This window comes from Homarus americanus, unplaced genomic scaffold (genome assembly GCF_018991925.1).
Source record: "Homarus americanus isolate GMGI-L3 unplaced genomic scaffold, GMGI_Hamer_2.0 scaffold5589, whole genome shotgun sequence".
In the NCBI taxonomy this organism is placed as follows: domain Eukaryota; kingdom Metazoa; phylum Arthropoda; class Malacostraca; order Decapoda; family Nephropidae; genus Homarus; species Homarus americanus.
Window position 1 is genome coordinate 2,480,534 of NW_024736650.1, and position 18,532 is coordinate 2,499,065.

Here is an 18,532-nt window from a genome sequence, read left to right on the forward strand (position 1 = left end):
ACTATCATACCACAGGGAACCCGACCAGACACTATCCTACCGTCAGAACCCGACCAGACACTATCATACCACAAGACCCGACCAGACACTATCCTACCCGTCAGAGAACCCGACCAGACACTATCATACCCGTCAGAGACCCAACCAGACACTATCCTACCACAGGGCCCGACCAGACACTATCATACAGAGACCCAACCAGACACTATCTACAGAACCCGACCAGACACTATCATACCACAGGGACCCGACCAGACACTATCATACCACAGAACCCGACCAGACACTATCATACCGCAGAGAACCCAGACACTATCCTACCACGAGAGCCCCGACCGAGCACTATACCGAGCCCAACGACTATCTACCACAGGGACCCGACCGAACACTATCGTACCTGCAGGGCCAACCAGACACTATCATACCACGGGAACCCGACCAGACACTATCCTACCCGTCAGGGCAACCGGGCACTATCCTACCACAGAGACCCGACCAGACACTATCCTACAGAGCCCGACCAGCACTATCATACAGAGACCCGACCAGACACTATACCATCAGAACCCAGAACCTATCATACCACAGAGACCCGACCAGACACTATCATACCACAGAGACCCACCAGACACTATCCTACCCGTCAGGGCCGACCAGACACTATCATACCCGTCCAGAACCCAACCAGACACTATCCTGCCACAGAGACCCAACAGACACTATCATACCACAGAGATTCGACCGGACACTATCATACTCAGAACCCGACCAGACACTATCATACCGTCAGAGACCCGACCAGACACTATCTACCACAGAGCCGACCAGACACTATCATACCGGGCCGAAGACATATCATAGAGACCAACAGACACTATCCTACCTGTCAGAGACCGACCAGACACTATCATACCCGTCAGAGACAACCAGACACTATCTACCTGTCCAAGACCAGACACTATCATACCCGTCAGGGACCCGACCAGACACTATCCTGCCGTCAGAGACCCGACCAGACACTACTCAGGCAATATCCGTCAGGGCCACTTCCAGACAGCACTATCCTGTCGAGACCGACCAGACACTATCCTACCCCAGAGCCGACCAGACACTATCCTACCACAGAGACCCCGACCAGGCACTATCATACCACAGAGACCCAGCAGACACTATCATACCACAGAGACCCGACCAGACACTATCATACCACAGGGCCGACCAGACACTATCATACCACAGGAGCCCAACCAGACACTATCATACCCGTCAGGGCAACCAGACACTATCCTACCTGTCAGAGACCAAACCAGACACTATCCTACCCGTCAGAAACCGACCGAACACTATCATACCGCAAGACCCGACCATATTCTCCCAGGAGCCCGACCAGACATCTATCCTGCCGTCAGAGACCCGAAGACACTATCTTGCACTAGAGAGACCCGACCAGACACTATCGCCCGTCAGGGCCGACCAGACACTATCCTACCACAGAGGCCGACCAGACACTATCCTACACAGGGCCCGACCAGACACTATCCTGCCCGTCAGAGCCAACCGAACACTATCCTACCACAGAGCCCGACCAGACACTATCATACCACAGGGCCGACCAGACACTATCCTGCCCGTCAGAAGACCAGACACTATCCTGCCCGCAGGGGCCGACCGACACTTTCTGCCCGCACCCCAGCATTCGACCAGACACTATCTGCCGTCGGAGACCGCGAACACTATCCTACGCCGACCTGTCAGAGACCCGACCAAACCCGCCGTCTGCCTGGGCGACCAGACACTTCTTACCCGTCAGAGCAACCAGACACTATCCTGCCTGTCAGCGACCGACCGAACACTATCATGCCGTCAGAGGCTATCCTACACGGGGCAACCAGACACTATCCTACCTGTCGGCATTGGACCGAACACTATCGCCCGTCAGGGGCCCGACCAGACATATCCTGCCGTAGGGCCTGACGAACTATCTCACCCGTCAGAGACCCGACCAGACACTATCCTACCTGTCAGCGACCGACCAGACACTATCATACCCGTCAGAGACCCGACCAGACACTATCACCACAGGGGGCCCGACCAGACACTATCCTACCACAGAGACCCGACCAGACACTATCCTACCGTCAGAGGCCCGACCAGACACTATCCTGCCCGTCAGAGACCCGACCGGAACTATCCTACCGTCAGAAGACCCATGCATTGTCCTACCGTCGGAGACCCGACAGACACTATCCTACACGAGCCCGACCAGACCACTATCCTACCACGAGGCCCGACCAGACACTATACCGTCAGAGACCCGACCAGACACTATCCACCGTCAGAGACCCGACCAGACACTATCCTACCGTCAGAGACCCGACCAGACACTATCCTACCCGTCAGAGACCCGACCAGACATTATCCTCCCGTCAGAGACCCGACCAGACACTATCCTACCTGTCAGGGCCGACCAGACACTATCCTACCTGTCAGCGACCCGACCAGACACTATCCTACCTGTCAGCAGCCGACCAGACACTATCCTCCACACCTGTCAGCGACCCGACCAGACACTATCCTACCCGTCAGCGACCCGACCAGACCAGACACCGATTCTGCCAGTTTCCGATCTATATATTAGGGGGTGTCTTTCAATTAATTACACATTCGTAAGATTTTTCATTGTTCGTAAAACATTCATATATTTTTTTTTAATATTAGTATTAGTTGTTCACCATAATATAATCGTTAGCATTCTTTTACCAGTCTGACGACACTCCAAGGTTTCTTTGATGACTGACTCACAAGCTGTTGTGTTGGGGATTGTGACAATAGTGGTATAGTGAAGGTGATGATTGTCGTGATGGAGACAGTGATGAGGATGGGATCAATAGTGACGTAGGGTGGCTAGGATAGTGACGTAGGATAAATCTGATGTAGGATAGGTGTGAGGTAGACGGCGGCCTCCACCTGTGCAGCCGGAGTCATGGTGGGGTCTTGTCAACACTGATTATTTTATCAGTCCCAAGAAGTGTGTGTGTGTGTGTGTGTGGCGTAAAGAAGCAGTTCCCTATACACGGTGGAGAGGCAGGCGTTGAGTGGTGTGTGGGCGGTGGTCGACCAGGGACAGACCTTTTGGAACTAACACAGAGTTTACCCACCAGGTGCTTGACGACTGGAAAGAACCAAGCTCCCTATTTACTTCAGTTTGTCTTTGTGGGAGTGAAAGGCGCATTTGTGTGTGTAAATATATATGGACTTAAATCCGACTTATACTGATACACAGTTAAGCACCCAAGGGAATGATCATCGTATTCAAAAAGTTTTGTACTCATGTGCTCAAAAATTTAGTCACTGTACTCAGGGGTTTTTTTTATGTCGCACTCAATGGGTGAATATTTACCTCAGTTGGCAAATTCATTGTACTCGTAGGGTTTTATATCGTACTCAGGGGATTTAATTATTTTCTTTAGGTATAATTCATCGTATTCAGGGGATGAATATTTACTTGGTTGTACCGGATATCTTGTAGATGTTTTGTGTCCCGACATTTGTTTACTTTACCATATAACGTCTGTGGTGATGTAAGCAATTATTCATATTTTCCGCCCCAAAAAGGTAAAACTCGGCATCTCCGGGACGAGGCTGTTGGTAGGTTTGGCTCTTACAATGTTACCAACATATCTGTACAAGAAATGACAAAACCTAGCGAATGTGGGTTCCAGGCACTATATGGGTTACCTTGAATTATTTACAGGATACTTTTGTCTACGATTATTGAATTGAAGCGAATATCGACATGATTTTAACCAATTTTACAGAGTTTGGGTTGGTATTAAGTAAAGTTTAGTGGATTTTGACTTTTATCCCGGTTAGTTGTGGGAGTTGGCAACAGTGATCTTGTTTGTTTGGGTCTCCGCGAATATTTTGAATAACTGTCGTGGCGAAGTTTATATTACCGACTGCTATTCATATGCAGACATTCATTCTTATTTTTCTCTCGTGATAGTGAATGAGTGAAAATATTACTCAAAGTTAATCGTCACTAGTGAAAAACACATAAGAGGTGGAGAGAAGTCGTAGCCAGTGGACAGGGAAGCGGACGGGGCGGTTTTCCTCCCACACTCCTGGACGAACCAATGACTCCGCCCTTGCACCTGCCAACCGTTCCATTACGGCCGAATGTTGGTTTACTCCACCTTATGCAACTCATTTAAAATTGTGTACATAACCTCCATCTCACTTACCTAGTAGCCAGTCTTCCTTGTAGTTAATGGGATAAACACACAACACAACTTTCAGACTTTACTTAAATTGTCAAGTTGGTTGATAAGACTTAACGGCAGGGTTTATATCTTGATCTATTGTGCCTCAGCCTGAACCATTGTCTCAGTTTGATCCATTGGTCTCAGTTTGATCCATTGTGTCTCAGTTTGATCCATTATGTGACTCAAGTCTTTTTTTTTTTATTAGGGCACTCCCCTACATCATTGTGTAAGGTGAACCGCAGAAGCGTTTACAGCGCCCAACAGGGAAGCATGCAAAGTCCAATAAATTATGAGAACAGCGCTGAGAACGGGTAACTCAGACGCCGGGGTTATTAGATCCAATTTTTTTCCTTCTTTAAGTTGATAATAGACCATAGGTTAGCGTGAAGTTTTGTATCCCAGATCAGCAGACAGGTCAGACGTGGGTCGCGGGCAGGTCTTCACAACCAACTGTTATCAGGTTTGAAGGCAAGCATGAATTACGCGTGCTTCCCTGTTGGGCGCTGTAAACGCTTTTGCGCTTCACCTTCCACTAGAAATTACTAGATGCAAGGGGGTGCCCAATACACTAGGCCCTCGCGGGGTAAATTGTATTTTTTTTTTTTAACCAGGATGGTGACTGTAGACCAGTATCTTGTGGGAGTGGTGGCCACAATACCGTATTGTGGTGATGGCAGAGAGCGTGCCACCAATACCCTTTGGTGGTGGTGACAGCGTGCCACCAATACCCTTTCGGTACAACACTCCATGCTCAGCCATCACCATGTACAACACACACGCTCCCATGCTCATCCATCACCATGTACAACACACGCTCCCCATACCCAGCCATCACCATGTACAACACGCTCCCCATACCCAGCCATCACCATGTACAACACACGCTCCCCATACCCAGCCATCACCATAGCAACACGCTCCCATGCTCAGCCATCACCATGTACAACACACGCTCCCCATACCCAGCCATCACCATGTACAACACACGCTCCCCACACCAGCCATCTGTATGCAACACGCTCCCCATACCATGCCATGTACAACACGCTCCCCATGCTCAGCCATCACCATGTACAACACACGCTCCCCATACCCAGCCATCACCATGTACAACACACGCTCCCCATACTCAGCCATCACCATGTACAACACACGCTCCCCATACTCAGCCATCACCATGTACAACACACGCTCCCCATGCTCAGCCATCACCATGTACAACACACTCCCCATGCCCAGCCATCACCATGTACAACACACGCTCCCCATACCCAGCCATCACCATGTACAACACAAGCTCCCATACCCAGCCATCACCATGTACAACACACAGCTCCCATACCCAGCCATCACCATGTACAACACACGCTCCCCATGCTCAGCCATCACCATGTACAACACACGCTCCCCATACCCAGCCATCACCATGTACAACACGCTCCCCATACCCAGCCATCACCATGTACAACACACGCTCCCCAGCCATCACCATGTGCAACACACACGCTCCCCATACCCAGCCATCACCATGTACAACACACGCTCCCCATACCCAGCCATCACCATGTACAACACGCTCCCCATACCCAGCCATCACCATGTACAACACGCTCCCCATACCCAGCCATCACCATGTACAACACACGCTCCCCATGCTCAGCCATCACCATGTACAACACGCTCCCCATACTCAGCCATCACCATGTACAACACACACTCCCCATGCTCAGCCATCACCATGTACAACACACTCCCATGCTCAGCCATCACCATGTTCAACACACGCTCCCCATGCTCAGCCATCACCATGTACAACACACGCTCCCCATACTCAGCCATCACCATGTACAACACTCTGTCCCCATCATCACCATGTACAACACATCCATGCTCAGCCATCACCATGTACAACACACTCCCCATACTCAGCCATCACCATGTACAACACACGCTCCCCATGCTCAGCCATCACCATGTACAACACACGCTCCCCATACTCAGCCATCACCATGTACAACACACGCTCCCCATGCTCAGCCATCACCATGTACAACACACGCTCCCCATACTCCGCCATCACCATGTACAACACACGCTCCCCATGCTCAGCCATCACCATGCAACACACGCTCCCCATACTCAGCCATCAACAAAATATCAACATTTCACGCTTATGGTGTGTTGAGACATCCCTGGACAAGGAAAACACTCAATGCAAACTGAATAACTCCCCCCCACTCTCGCACACGCTTCGCGTGGCACAAGGAAACTGAATAGGGGAAGGAGGGAAAAAAGAGAGTCTTCACCTGGCAGGTGAGCCCTGGCGGTGACCACTAGAGGCCAGGTGAGCCCTGGCGGTGACCACTAGAGGCCAGGTGAGCCCTGGCGGTGACCACTAGAGGCCAGGTGAACCCTGGCGGTGACCACTAGAGGCCAGGTGAGCCCTGGCGGTGACCACTAGAGGCCATTCTTATTAATTATTTAAAATTAAAAAAAAATTACAATTGGCGGGTCAAGTCGCCCTCAGCTCCCGGCAGCCAGGCGACCTTTGCCGCCACACCGATGACTCACGCCAGTGGCCATCCCCCTGCACCCAGAGCTACTGCTTCCCGTCTGAACGTCAAAGCGAAAAATATTAACAATACGATAATATTCTTGACCTTAACTGATTTTTATTTATTAATACCTAATTGGAAGATGAGTAAGAATGAGAGAACGTTAACACAATTGTAGGTATTGGAAAACAGGATATAGACGGAATAACACAAAGAAAACGATAACTGAGAAGAAACAGACAGACAGGCCAAGAGACAAACTGCTACTGGCGACGTAATCTTCCCCGGCCTGACACACAGGTGAACAGAAAGGTACTGCGGAAAAATATATAACCAGCACATTTTTCCTTCTTTGGAAAATGAAAATTTAAACCAATTTCTTAGTCTTAACGAGTTCCTGGGTAGTTGTGCGTGTGCGCGCACGCACGCACTGTACCTCCCCCCCCCCACTTTCTCTCTCTGTTGCTTCAGGATATTAATGAATAATTACCAACTCTCACTCGCTACCAGCCCCCACACGCTACCAGCCCCCACACGCTACCAGCCCTCACTCGCTACCAGCCCCCACACGCTACCAGCCCCCCACTCGCTACCAGCCCTCACTGTACCAGCCCCCACACGCTACAGCCCCACACGCTACCAGCCCCCACTCGCTACCAGCCCCCAGCCCATCGCTACCAGCCCCCACACGCTATCAGCCCCACACCCCAAAGAGGAGTCTCTGGTCTGGTAGCCTCAGAACTTACTGCATATCTTGACAACCAAAGTTCACTCTGTATAATTTTCTGGAGTGTGTGTGTGTGTGTGTGTGTGTGTGTGTGTTTGTGTACAGAACCATATTAACGACGCCTCTCCCAGTTAACTTGACTAACTCATTAAAGATGGGAGATAAAGTTATAAAGATGAGCGTAATGTGTTTTGGTTATAAACATGTTAATAATTTAGCACAAGCAGGTACTAGAGGGTAGCCCTAAGGATGCGGCTCTGTTCACACCATCAATTATTATCTCGCTTGGAATCGATGTTTTTCTGGAGCCGTCTTGTGTCTTACCAGTTGACCATGTTGACTCTTGGACGACACCTGCGTCAGTTCTTCTACCCTGTAGTGCCTGCTGGGGAGCTGACCGTCTCAAGGGCGTCCGCGCGGTCAGTGCTCCGTCAAACTGGTTACCCTCCGCTGCTGCTCCAGCTGCACCACTTGCCTGCAAGTCTACCACTTTGTTGACGAATCAGCGTGGGTGGATCATGGGCGTGGATGAGTTGTTGTTGAGGTGCGTGGGTAGTGAGGCCTCCTGAGTCAGTCTTGAGCTTGGTCATAAGGTCTTAGGAGGCAGTTCTCGTGCCTAGGAAGGTGGAGGATGGACCATACAGGTGCAGTCGTGAGTAGTTAACGAGACTGGTGTCATTTCTGAGCCCCAACACTATGGGTGTCAGTACCCGCCTTCCATACTTGTGACAACTTAATGAGAATCGGGTCTTTAATCCTAAGTTACGTGACCTGGTTTGTGTTGGTGCAGGAACTACCTCTTTCTAGGTCACCCAGGCACATATAGAGTTGTACTCTTATGGGGAGACTTGTCTCTTGTCTTAGGTTAAAGGTAAAGTTAGGTTAGGTTAGGTTAGGCAAATGTTTCCCTTACAACATGGAGGATCACTTCTTGGGTCAGCCCTCAAATCCCTGTGTAATTTCTGCTCCTCCAGTTTTGTGTTGTGACGTATCTACAGTAGTGCTACTTATTGTTTCTAGATACTCTTACGTTGTTATAACTTGTACAGGAATACCAACCTTAAACCATCGTTATAACTTAAACACAAACAAACACACACTCACATACCCTTTCTTTTTTAGCATCCGTGACCTTGGTGATAGGCAACACACATTATATCAGTAGAGAAATATATTAGTAACTGATCCATTGTATGTGTGAGTAGATATCTGTACCACCTCGCTCAGGGTGTGTGGGAGCGACCAGACACCTGAGCTACAGAAAGGTGACGCCCTAACTACCCTCTCCCTCACTCTGTCTCAGGGTCGAGTTCACACCTGGTCTGCCTACACCCCCCCCCCCCCACCCTTACCCCTGTTTTATCAATAAGCTTTTGTCTATAGCTTTATTATTATTTCCATTATTACTGTATTATATTATGTAAGATTGATCTTATAAAGGGAAGAATCTGTTCTATAGATGGCTCTGATTATGTGATGTATAGGACGCGGCATTCCTAGTATAGTAGTATGTACTGCAGGTGGACTCCTATGATGATCCTGGTGGTGGGTTTGAGAGTAATAGCCTTGGGGTCAACATTTCGTCTCCTGCCTCACTTAACCATTTGTATGTTTTTGTTATTGTACTCTTACTGCCTCCAGAGTAGTATGTTTAGGAGTTACTTTAACGGTGGAATTGACTAAACTATTTATTTATTTATTATTTTTCAATTGTCAGGTTTTTATTGATTTTGTATAAACATTTGAAGTCTTCAGCTATTTAGTGAGAAGAGAAGAGAGAGAGAATGCTGCTGACACGTATTCGCTCTTCTTCCAAACTCCACCCGTAGATATCAGCAGCAGCACCCCCCTCACCCCCACCAGGAACTACATAACAACACATAAGAGATTCTTATGGTAGCCCAACGCTGCTCACTCGATGATAAGGGATTAAGACCTTTTTAAACCTGCCCCATTTAAGCCCAAATTCGATGTACTGCCGTAATCCTTCTTGGGGTGAGGTGGTGGCCTGACACAAATTATACACAGCGAACACTGCCTGCGGGGGTTAGACTCTACTAGATGGTGGAAATATCGACCCTTCACCCGCTGCTTGGTTGTGAGGTGAGTGAGACTGGTTGTGAGGTGAGTCAGACGAGTTGTGAGTTGAGTCAGACGAGTTGTGAGGTGAGTGAGACGAGTTGTGAGGTGAGTGAGACTGGTTGTGAGGTGAGTGAGACTGGTTGTGAGGTGAGTGAGACTGGTTGTGAGGTGAGTCAGACGAGTTGTGAGTTGAGTCAGACGAGTTGTGAGGTGAGTGAGACGAGTTGTGAGGTGAGTGAGACTGGTTGTGAGGTGAGTCAGACGAGTTGTGAGTTGAGTCAGACGAGTTGTGAGGTGAGTGAGACGAGTTGTGAGACTGGTTGTGAGGTGAGTGAGACGAGTTGTGAGGTGAGTGAGACTGGTTGTGAGGTGAGTGAGACTGGTTGTGAGGTGAGTGAGACTGGTTGTGAGGTGAGTCAGACGAGTTGTGAGGTGAGTGAGACGAGTTGTGAGGTGAGTGAGACTGGTTGTGAGGTGAGTCAGACGAGTTGTGAGGTGAGTGAGACTGGTTGTGAGGTGAGTGAGACTGGTTGTGAGGTGAGTGAGACTGGTTGTGAGGTGAGTCAGACGAGTTGTGAGGTGAGTCAGACGAGTTGTGAGGTGAGTGAGACTGGGTTATAATGCTCTAAGGGGTGTCGTCCACCTTCTTGACTCGGGGGAACACCCACTTAACATTTATTCATCGTGGAGGAGGAATTTCCGACATGGCGGCTCCATCTTGGCCTATCAGTTTGTTGTCTTTAACCTGAAACATAAATACTAGAAACAGCTCAGGTCTCTCGTTGAAGTGATTTAAGCTGACTTTTGGTATATAGATACAGTGAAACCTCTATTTAACGGACTACAATATATGGAAAGGAAAGATCATTATATCGAAGGTCCGTTAGATATGAAAACCCCATATAACGGATTATACTAAGAGAGAAGTTCTTATGTTGACAGGTAGAGACCACCAAGTAAACCATACAAGGGTGACAAATCAGAAGTTAACAACTCTTATATTTGGTGTATATATAGGAAAATTGTTCTTTTGACCAGCCACGACGTGTTGTGCCGTGTTATATCATGTGCCGTGTACCGTGTTGCAAAGATGAGCCCTTGTGGGTTAAGTGCTCACCCCGGTCTGCTGTTGATGTCACCACTAGTACCTGCTGGTCCACCTTCCTGCTGAGGTAGTTTTGTGTGTGTGTGTGTGTGTGTACACACACACACACACACATTTGAAGAAATTTTATTTTATTTTTATTTCCTTGTGAACTTCAGCAATTATCTCGTCCTTGTTTAGTGTTCAGATTTTACACTAATAGTTACGCGATGTAACGTAGAGTGACGATTGGTGACGTGTGATGTAACAGTAACATCACTGCACTGGACTGTAGGTGGCGGGAGAACACCCTGGTGAGGTCCTGGATAACTTGTCACAACTGTTTAATGTTGGCGCTGATGACGCCCCCCCCCCTCATGTGTGTTGTGGTTACTTAACATTACTTTATTGTCTCTTTGTTAGTAAAGTTTGTTATGGCTACTGTACCCAGCTCTAACCGTGTTTCTCTCTCTCCAGATATCTACGCCAAGCTTCGAGAGGGAGGAATCTGCCCTAACTGCAGGATGCCGTTCGACAAGGGCAAGAAGAGGAAGCTGATCGACCAGTGTGGGCACGAGAGATGCTACTCCTGCCTTTTCAAGTCCGAGACCTGCCCGATATGTGCACTGCAAGGTTAGTGAGTGAGATGCTGGCCTCTCAGGGTGTGCTGGCCTAACAGAGACAGTTCTCTTTCAGGGATTGATCTTCATTGCATAATAACGCAGATCGCCTAACCTAACCTAACCACCGTAATATTGAGTGAGACAATATCACCAAAGACGAGCTGTAGTAGTGTTCAGTCTCGCCAGGAAATTTGAGAGAAATTCTTACTGCCGTATATCTCTTATCAGTGATAGAGAGACACTACAGAGGAAAGGCGTGGAGAGGTAGCTGGTGGTGTAGTTGGTTGGCGGGAGACGGCAGTGGGGAACTTCTTGAGAAACCTAACCTAATCTAATAGGCTGAGGAAGTATGTTATGTTGAACGGGTCATTTAACTGTGCTGTGCTAAGACTCGGCTGTTCCTCCCGCAGCGGCCCCACTTGTGTTGGTCATAACAGAGTCAGAACAGCGGGAGCCAAGTGTGTAGATGAAAGAGATAACTGCCAATGACTTTCTGTTAGTGCTCTAGCTTTTATTTCCTCGCCTTAATGCTTATTTACCTACAACTTCTTGGTGTCAAAGGTCATGGTGTATTGTGTGGTGCTGTGGAGTGCAGTAGTATACAGGAGCTGACGGAGGGGGGGGGTGGTGCTGTGGAGTGTAGTAGTTTACAGGAGCTGACGGAGGGGGCGTGCTGTGGAGTGTAGTGGTTTACAGGGAGCTGAGGGGGGGGCGTGCTGTGGAGTGTAGTAGTTTACAGGAGCTGACGGGGGGGGTGGTGCTGTGGAGTGTAGTAGTATACAGGAGCTGACGGAGGGGGGTGGTGCTGTGTGTAGTAGTTTACAGGAGCGGAGGGGGGCTTACAGGAGCTGACGGAGGGGGGCGTGCTGTGGGTGTAGTAGTTTACAGGAGCTGACGGAGTGGTGCTGTGGGTGCAGTAGTATACAGGGCTGACGGGGGGTGTTCAGTTGACTGTCTACCCCCCCCCCCCTCACTTTAAAGTGAGGAACCAGTTGGTTAGGTTAGGTTCTTACTCTTAGGAATCCGTCACGATGATAACACAGACAGTACATGTTGCAGCTTGATAGACAACAGCAGATAACAGAGCGATATCTTCCACCAAGCGACTTACCTTCCGACACTGTGGCGCCACCTGATTACTAAGGAAGTAGTTGTTGTGTGACACTGATGGTGGTAGTGGTGGGTAGTTGTTGTGGGACACTGATGGTGGTAGTGGGGGGGTGGGTGTTGTGGGACACTGATGGTGGTAGTGGGACACTGATGGTGGTAGTGGGGGTAGTTGTTGTAGGACACTGGTGGTGGTAGTTGTAGTGGGACACTGATGGTGGTAGTGGGGGTAGTTGTTGTGGGACACTGGTGGTGGTAGTGGGGGGTAGTTGTAGTGGGACACTGATGGTGGTAGTGGGGGGTAGTTGTAGTGGGACACTGATGGTGGTAGTGGGGGGTAGTTGTAGTGGGACACTGATGGTGGTAGTGGGGGGTAGTTGTTGTGGGACACTGGTGGTGGTAGTGGGGGGTAGTTGTAGTGGGACACTGATGGTGGTAGTGGGGGGTAGTTGTTGTGGGACACTGGTAGTGGGGGGTAGTTGTAGTGGGACACTGATGGTATACACCTGAAGCAGGTGAATTACACATATCTTAACTACGCGGTAGCACTTTAAGTAGATTGTGTAAAGTTAGATAGCCTTTGGTAGGTGTTTCAATACATACCGTATATGAGTTAAATGTTTGGTAAATTGGTTATACAAATTGACACTGGTTCACCATGTACACAGGGAGTGGTAAGTTTAAGCCAAAGAGAGTAGCAAAGATATGTAATGATACAGGAAATGCTTGACTAAATATTAATTTATACGCTGGTAAACAGTGTAATCCTATACCATCCCCTCGGGCACTTGTCGGTCTTCATGATAATATTGTACAGGTTTCACGTTATATACCGCTCATTTTTTGACTTATTTTACATAGTACTGTTCCATCAGTCTTATATTTGTTTTTAAGTTTAACTTTTGAAAATGAGAACAAATTAAACTACAGTAGTGAGAGTTGTTTGACCCCCAGAGGTAACCATTCAAGTGACTTGCTGTATGTTACCCGAGTCGTCCATCTCGTGTTTCACGCACACGTCACCTCCCTCCTCTTGGTGGCTCTGTTACTTGTTGTGGTGTGTTTTACAGCTGCCAATTTGGTCTAGTAAGAGTGTGACGAACTTGATAGACGGCAGTATCTCGAGTGGTTCCTTCACAGTGTTAATCTTGCCCTGCTTAATAAATCTTTCCTGTTATCACATCAATGTCATAAATTGTAGTCTCGCTGTTCATTCATGTGTCCCGTCAACGATAACGAGTTCTTACTTCATTCATGTATGTAAAGGCCTGGGACTTAAGGATAGAAAAATCCCTTACCAGACTAATCAGGATCTTAATAAAGGAAAGTCAAGGACCATGGTTTTCTGGGGAATAACAAACAACCGTTAGAGATTGACATCTCTTTACTATAAAAAATATAACACAAAACTGACACCACTCAACAAACATCAAATAACAATTACGGGAGTCTTACAATTAATGGAAGTTAATGAAAGTCCAACAATTAATGGAATCAAACAATTAATGGAATCAACAGTTAAGGGAAGTCAACAATTAATGGAATCAAACAATAAAAGGGAGTCAGCAATTAAAGGAATCAAACAACAATAGAATCGAACAATGAACAGATATTTCCTACGGCAGCAGCCCTGGGTAAGGTTCTGGAACACAGTGATCCACTCTCAGGGGGAAGTGTCCATTCAACTCCTCACTCCAGCGACAGCGTCTTGAGACAGCAGACGAAACAAAACACCGGGGCACAGACGGTGGAGAGGAGCTGGCGGTCGTGGTTTGGGGTAGGTGTCCAGAGATTAACAGATGAATAGTGAAGGTCTGGGAAAATAGCCCACAAGTCCAGGACCTATGATGAGATCACAGCCAGAATTTGACGAACAGCTGGGGAGATAGTGACTGTAAGACTGCTGGGGTGAATCTTACCCGGTGACACTGGTAGCAGCGCCGTTCTTACCTCTGTCCCCCCCCCCCCCCAAGTGTAGGTCTCACCAGCAAACGAGCGAGTGTGCAGCGGTAACGAGCAGGAAGATCGTTTCCGCCCTTACATGTACCAAACGGCCATAAACTTGCTGAATCCACACTTAATTAACACCATGTAATGCCAAGTGGCTACAGTGCTCGCATCCTGGCCTAAAGGCCCCTGGTCCTTCCAGTTGTTAATAGGTACATCTTCTGGTGTACCCCAAAAAAAAATAAAAACAATTACAGTATGTACTGTCGGGGTCAAAAGTTCACTCCCTCCCAAAATGAAGCAGCATCGACCCCAAACAAGATAAAACGGTCAGGGTAAGTGAGTTCGGAGACTCATTCCACACTCCCCAAGAAGTGTGAGTTAAGATTATTAACATGGTCTTATCTCAACAGCACCGCCCAAGAAGTTGCAGCACTCGCAGTCTCGGTCTTCACTGTCACCCCCAGCAGTAGGTGGCACTGGCCGATCTAAGCTCCTCACAAATGGTACGTATAAACAGTTACAACCCGACGCCCACTTAAGTACTGTACCATACCTGTATCTGCCTTCACTAGAGGTGCTCATTTACGGTACCAACATTTACTAGTACTATATCAGCCTTCACTAGTGGCATGAATAAACTATGTTAAGTGGATCAAGGTGTTGGTTGGTACTTAACCATGAATATAACTGTAGTTTACTGTACTGTATATAGAAAGTTGTACTTTGATTCGTGTTTTTTTTTCTTGTCTGTAAAACAGGATATAAGACTGTGTGTGACAACTGCACGAAGCGTGTTTATAGGTGTATAAAATTAGTGCTTCTTCCTCAGTAGAACAGTTAAGGTTAATTAAGGAACACACACACCACTACCTGGGAGGAAGGTGCTCTCTCTCCTGGGAGGGAGGTGCTCTCTCTCCTGGGAGGGAGGTGCTCTCTCTCCTGGGATGAAGGTGCTCTCTCTCCTGGGAGGGAGGTGCTCTCTCTCTTGGGAGGAAGGTGCTCTCTCTCCTGGGAGGGAGGTGCTCTCTCTCCTGGGAGGGAGGTGCTCTCTCTCCTGGGAGGGAGGTACTCTCTCTCCTGGGAGGGAGGTGCTTTAAACAACATCATTCTCTTCAGACTCTGGGGGTACAGTAGATGCGTTATTAGAGGATGATGTCATTCTTGTACAGTAATATCTGATGTAATAAAAAGATGATAAACTCAAACCTTAGGTTTATTGTGTGGTGTCCTTCATTGATCTTCAGCTGTGAGATTATCAACATCATCATCATCATGTGCACTGGACCATCACCATTACTATCATCACCATTATCATTACCGTCATCATCATCATCATCATCATCATCATCATCATCATCATCATCATCATAATAATAATAATATTGTGCACTGGAGTATATAAGTATTTTTCTTCTGTAGTTATTACTTAAGATAATATAGTCATTGATTTTGCAAGTACAGTATAGAAGTACTGGAATTAGAAGTTAGTATTAATAGTGCGAGATGCCTGAGGTAGGTGATCGTGACCTTGCTTACCCACTCCTTGACTTGTACTGTATCCTGAACCATAGGCACCTTCACTTCATACTTCAAAGGAGGTGGAGATCCCGGCCTTCCTCCAGAGCGACCATCTCCCTCTCGCTCTGTGTCTCCTCGACGAAATACCCACGTGTCCCAAGTCCATACCCTGAGTCCTCTGTATGCCTCATCCTCCCCTGTGGGTTTGAGTCACGGGACACTCACTACCCTGTGCTCCCCTGTTGTTGGGTGTGGGAGAGAGACCTCCTATGGCACACCACCCATGTACTCCCGCCTCGCACCCTCACCGGCTCCTCCCAAGAGTAAGTTACTAATTATTTATGAATAAAATCTTATATTCCTCAGGTTGTGTCAAGTATATTACTATTAACTGTGAATACTGTACTGAAATTCACCAGGGTATAACATCTTCATTGAACATAGACAAATTGTTCCTGCTTGCTTTTAGGGGGTTGAGGGAACTATCCAATAACCTGTGTGTGTGTTAATACGGATTGCTTCTTAATATACAGAGGATCCTTAGCTTGTGCTTATTACAAAAGCTTCTATATTCCTGTAAGGAGGCAGCTAATTTATTATCTGTCTCTTGCTTTGGGATATAATGTAACTGGCAGACAACAGCAGCCTTTAGATGGTGGTAACAAGGCTGTAATAACCTTAGCTTGTAACCCTGAGGGACAGTACATAGTATATGAGCCTTTAGGAGCCAAAAAGAGTACTGGTGCTAACTTGCTGTGGTATCGGGTGCTGCAGGTGTGGGTGGGACGCCCGCGAGTGCTCGGCGACGGGGGGGTGTCAGTCCTCGTGGCCCCCCCCTATCTCCTTGGTCCAGACGTGTCCCTCGACCTAACACCGTCAACGTGGACTCGTCACACCATCTAACAGGTACACAGAGTGGGGGTAACATCTTACTTACAGAACAGGGAGGGATGGATAAGTTAAGCATTACAATATGTGGCCAACTTAACCTTTGTGAAATAATACAAACATTATATAATTGGTGTCATACAGTATGTATAAAGTACAGTATTTCCTTTTTTATTCGAATAAATATTTAGATCACCAGCAAAATTTGACAGAAAACTGAGTTAGCTCAATGTTAATAATTTAACTTGATAAATTATTTTATCTGATAAAACATATACAGTAATACAGTATGGTGCACATTAATATGAGATCTTGATTGTTCTATACAATTATTTTAGTACAGTAAAGACACCTTTTGTACAATGGAATTCTTCTAGTATATACTGTAGTTATATATCTGAACCAGATATAATTGAAGTAAAGTAAATTATTGAGGAATGTTCTAAAATCTCTAAGATCAAAAGTACTGTAGTGAGAATACATTAAGAAGAAATATATACAGTATATAGTATGTATATGTTTATCCTTATAGCTGGTGAGGTGGAGGAAAGAAATTTACTAATCCCTATAGACTTAGTTAATATTTTACATTGCTTGAGACAAAAAAAAATACTGTACTTACCTGGACTCTTAATGGAAATTCACTAATCTTTTTTACTTTAAAAAACTCTGGCGACTTTGCTTGTTATTAAGAGACATGCTGTACGTGAAGGATACACTTGGGAAATGGGAGAAAAAACTAAGTTCTTCCTAATTGTCAGTGAATTTTGAAACCAAAAGGAATGTATACAATATTTGTAGAGTCTTGGCATTGCCTTGTAGTATGTTATAGGTATGTTACAGTATATCAGCTGAACACAATTTAAAGGCAAGAAAAAAGATAATCAGTTGCTACAACACTGTCTTGATTATGAGTTCAAGTTCCATGGTCTGAGTTGAGCTGATATTGTAACTAACTAAAGCAAGATGAGCACACAAGAGTAACTAACACAACAACTTCTCTCCTGTCACGTAGCGCTCCTCTCCTCGGCCGAAAAGAAGAGCTCCAAAAATATCAGTCTTGCTCGCAGGATAAAGTCACTTTGGAGTATAGGTACTGATTTGATGCATGAATCTTGCATGTTCCTTTTAAAGTAGCATCAGTCTGTAGTTGTGTAATAAGGACAGGTTTCATCCATTGAAATTAATGCATTGTGGCTTTTCTTTGATTGGAATATACTGTATTATGAGGCACTGTAGCTGCACTGTACTAGCTGGTATATAGTGTGAGGCACTGTAGCTGCACTGTACTAGCTGGTATATATTGTGAGGCACTGTAACTGCACTGTACTAGCTGGTATATAGTGAGGCACTGTAGCTGCACTGTACTAGCTGGTATATATTGTGAGGCACTGTAACTGCACTGTACTAGCTGGTATATAGTGTGAGGCACTGTAGCTGCGCTGTACTAGCTGGTATATAGTGTGAGGCACTGTAGCTGCACTGTACTAGCTGGTATATATTGAGGCACTGTAACTGCACTGTACTAGCTGGTATATAGTGTGAGGCACTGTAACTGCACTGTACTAGCTGGTATTAGTGTGAGGCACTAGTTGCACTGTACTAGCTGGTATATAATGTGAGGCACTGTAGCTGCACTGTACTAGCTGGTATATAGTGTGAGGCACTGTAGCTGCACTGTACTAGCTGGTATATAGTGTGAGGCACTGTAGCTGCACTGTACTAGCTGGTAT

General features: G+C 46.9%; 1 protein-coding gene across 6 annotated transcripts in view; it reads left to right on the top strand.

Moving 5' to 3' along the window:
• Positions 1-18,532, top strand: part of LOC121872272 (protein TANC2-like) — an 82,877-nt gene that overhangs the window by 30,906 nt on the left and 33,439 nt on the right. For 3 of the 6 annotated variants that reach the window (XM_042374938.1, XM_042374941.1, XM_042374940.1), the window contains exons 2-6: positions 11,191-11,346; positions 14,804-14,896; positions 15,965-16,234; positions 16,686-16,817; positions 17,815-17,892. In XM_042374938.1, coding sequence (XP_042230872.1) covers positions 11,191-11,346; positions 14,804-14,896; positions 15,965-16,234; positions 16,686-16,817; positions 17,815-17,892 — 729 coding nt within the window. The remainder of the gene's footprint in view (positions 1-11,190; positions 11,347-14,803; positions 14,897-15,964; positions 16,235-16,685; positions 16,818-17,814; positions 17,893-18,532) is intronic. The other 3 variants (XM_042374939.1, XM_042374943.1, XM_042374942.1) reach the window with 3 other exon arrangements.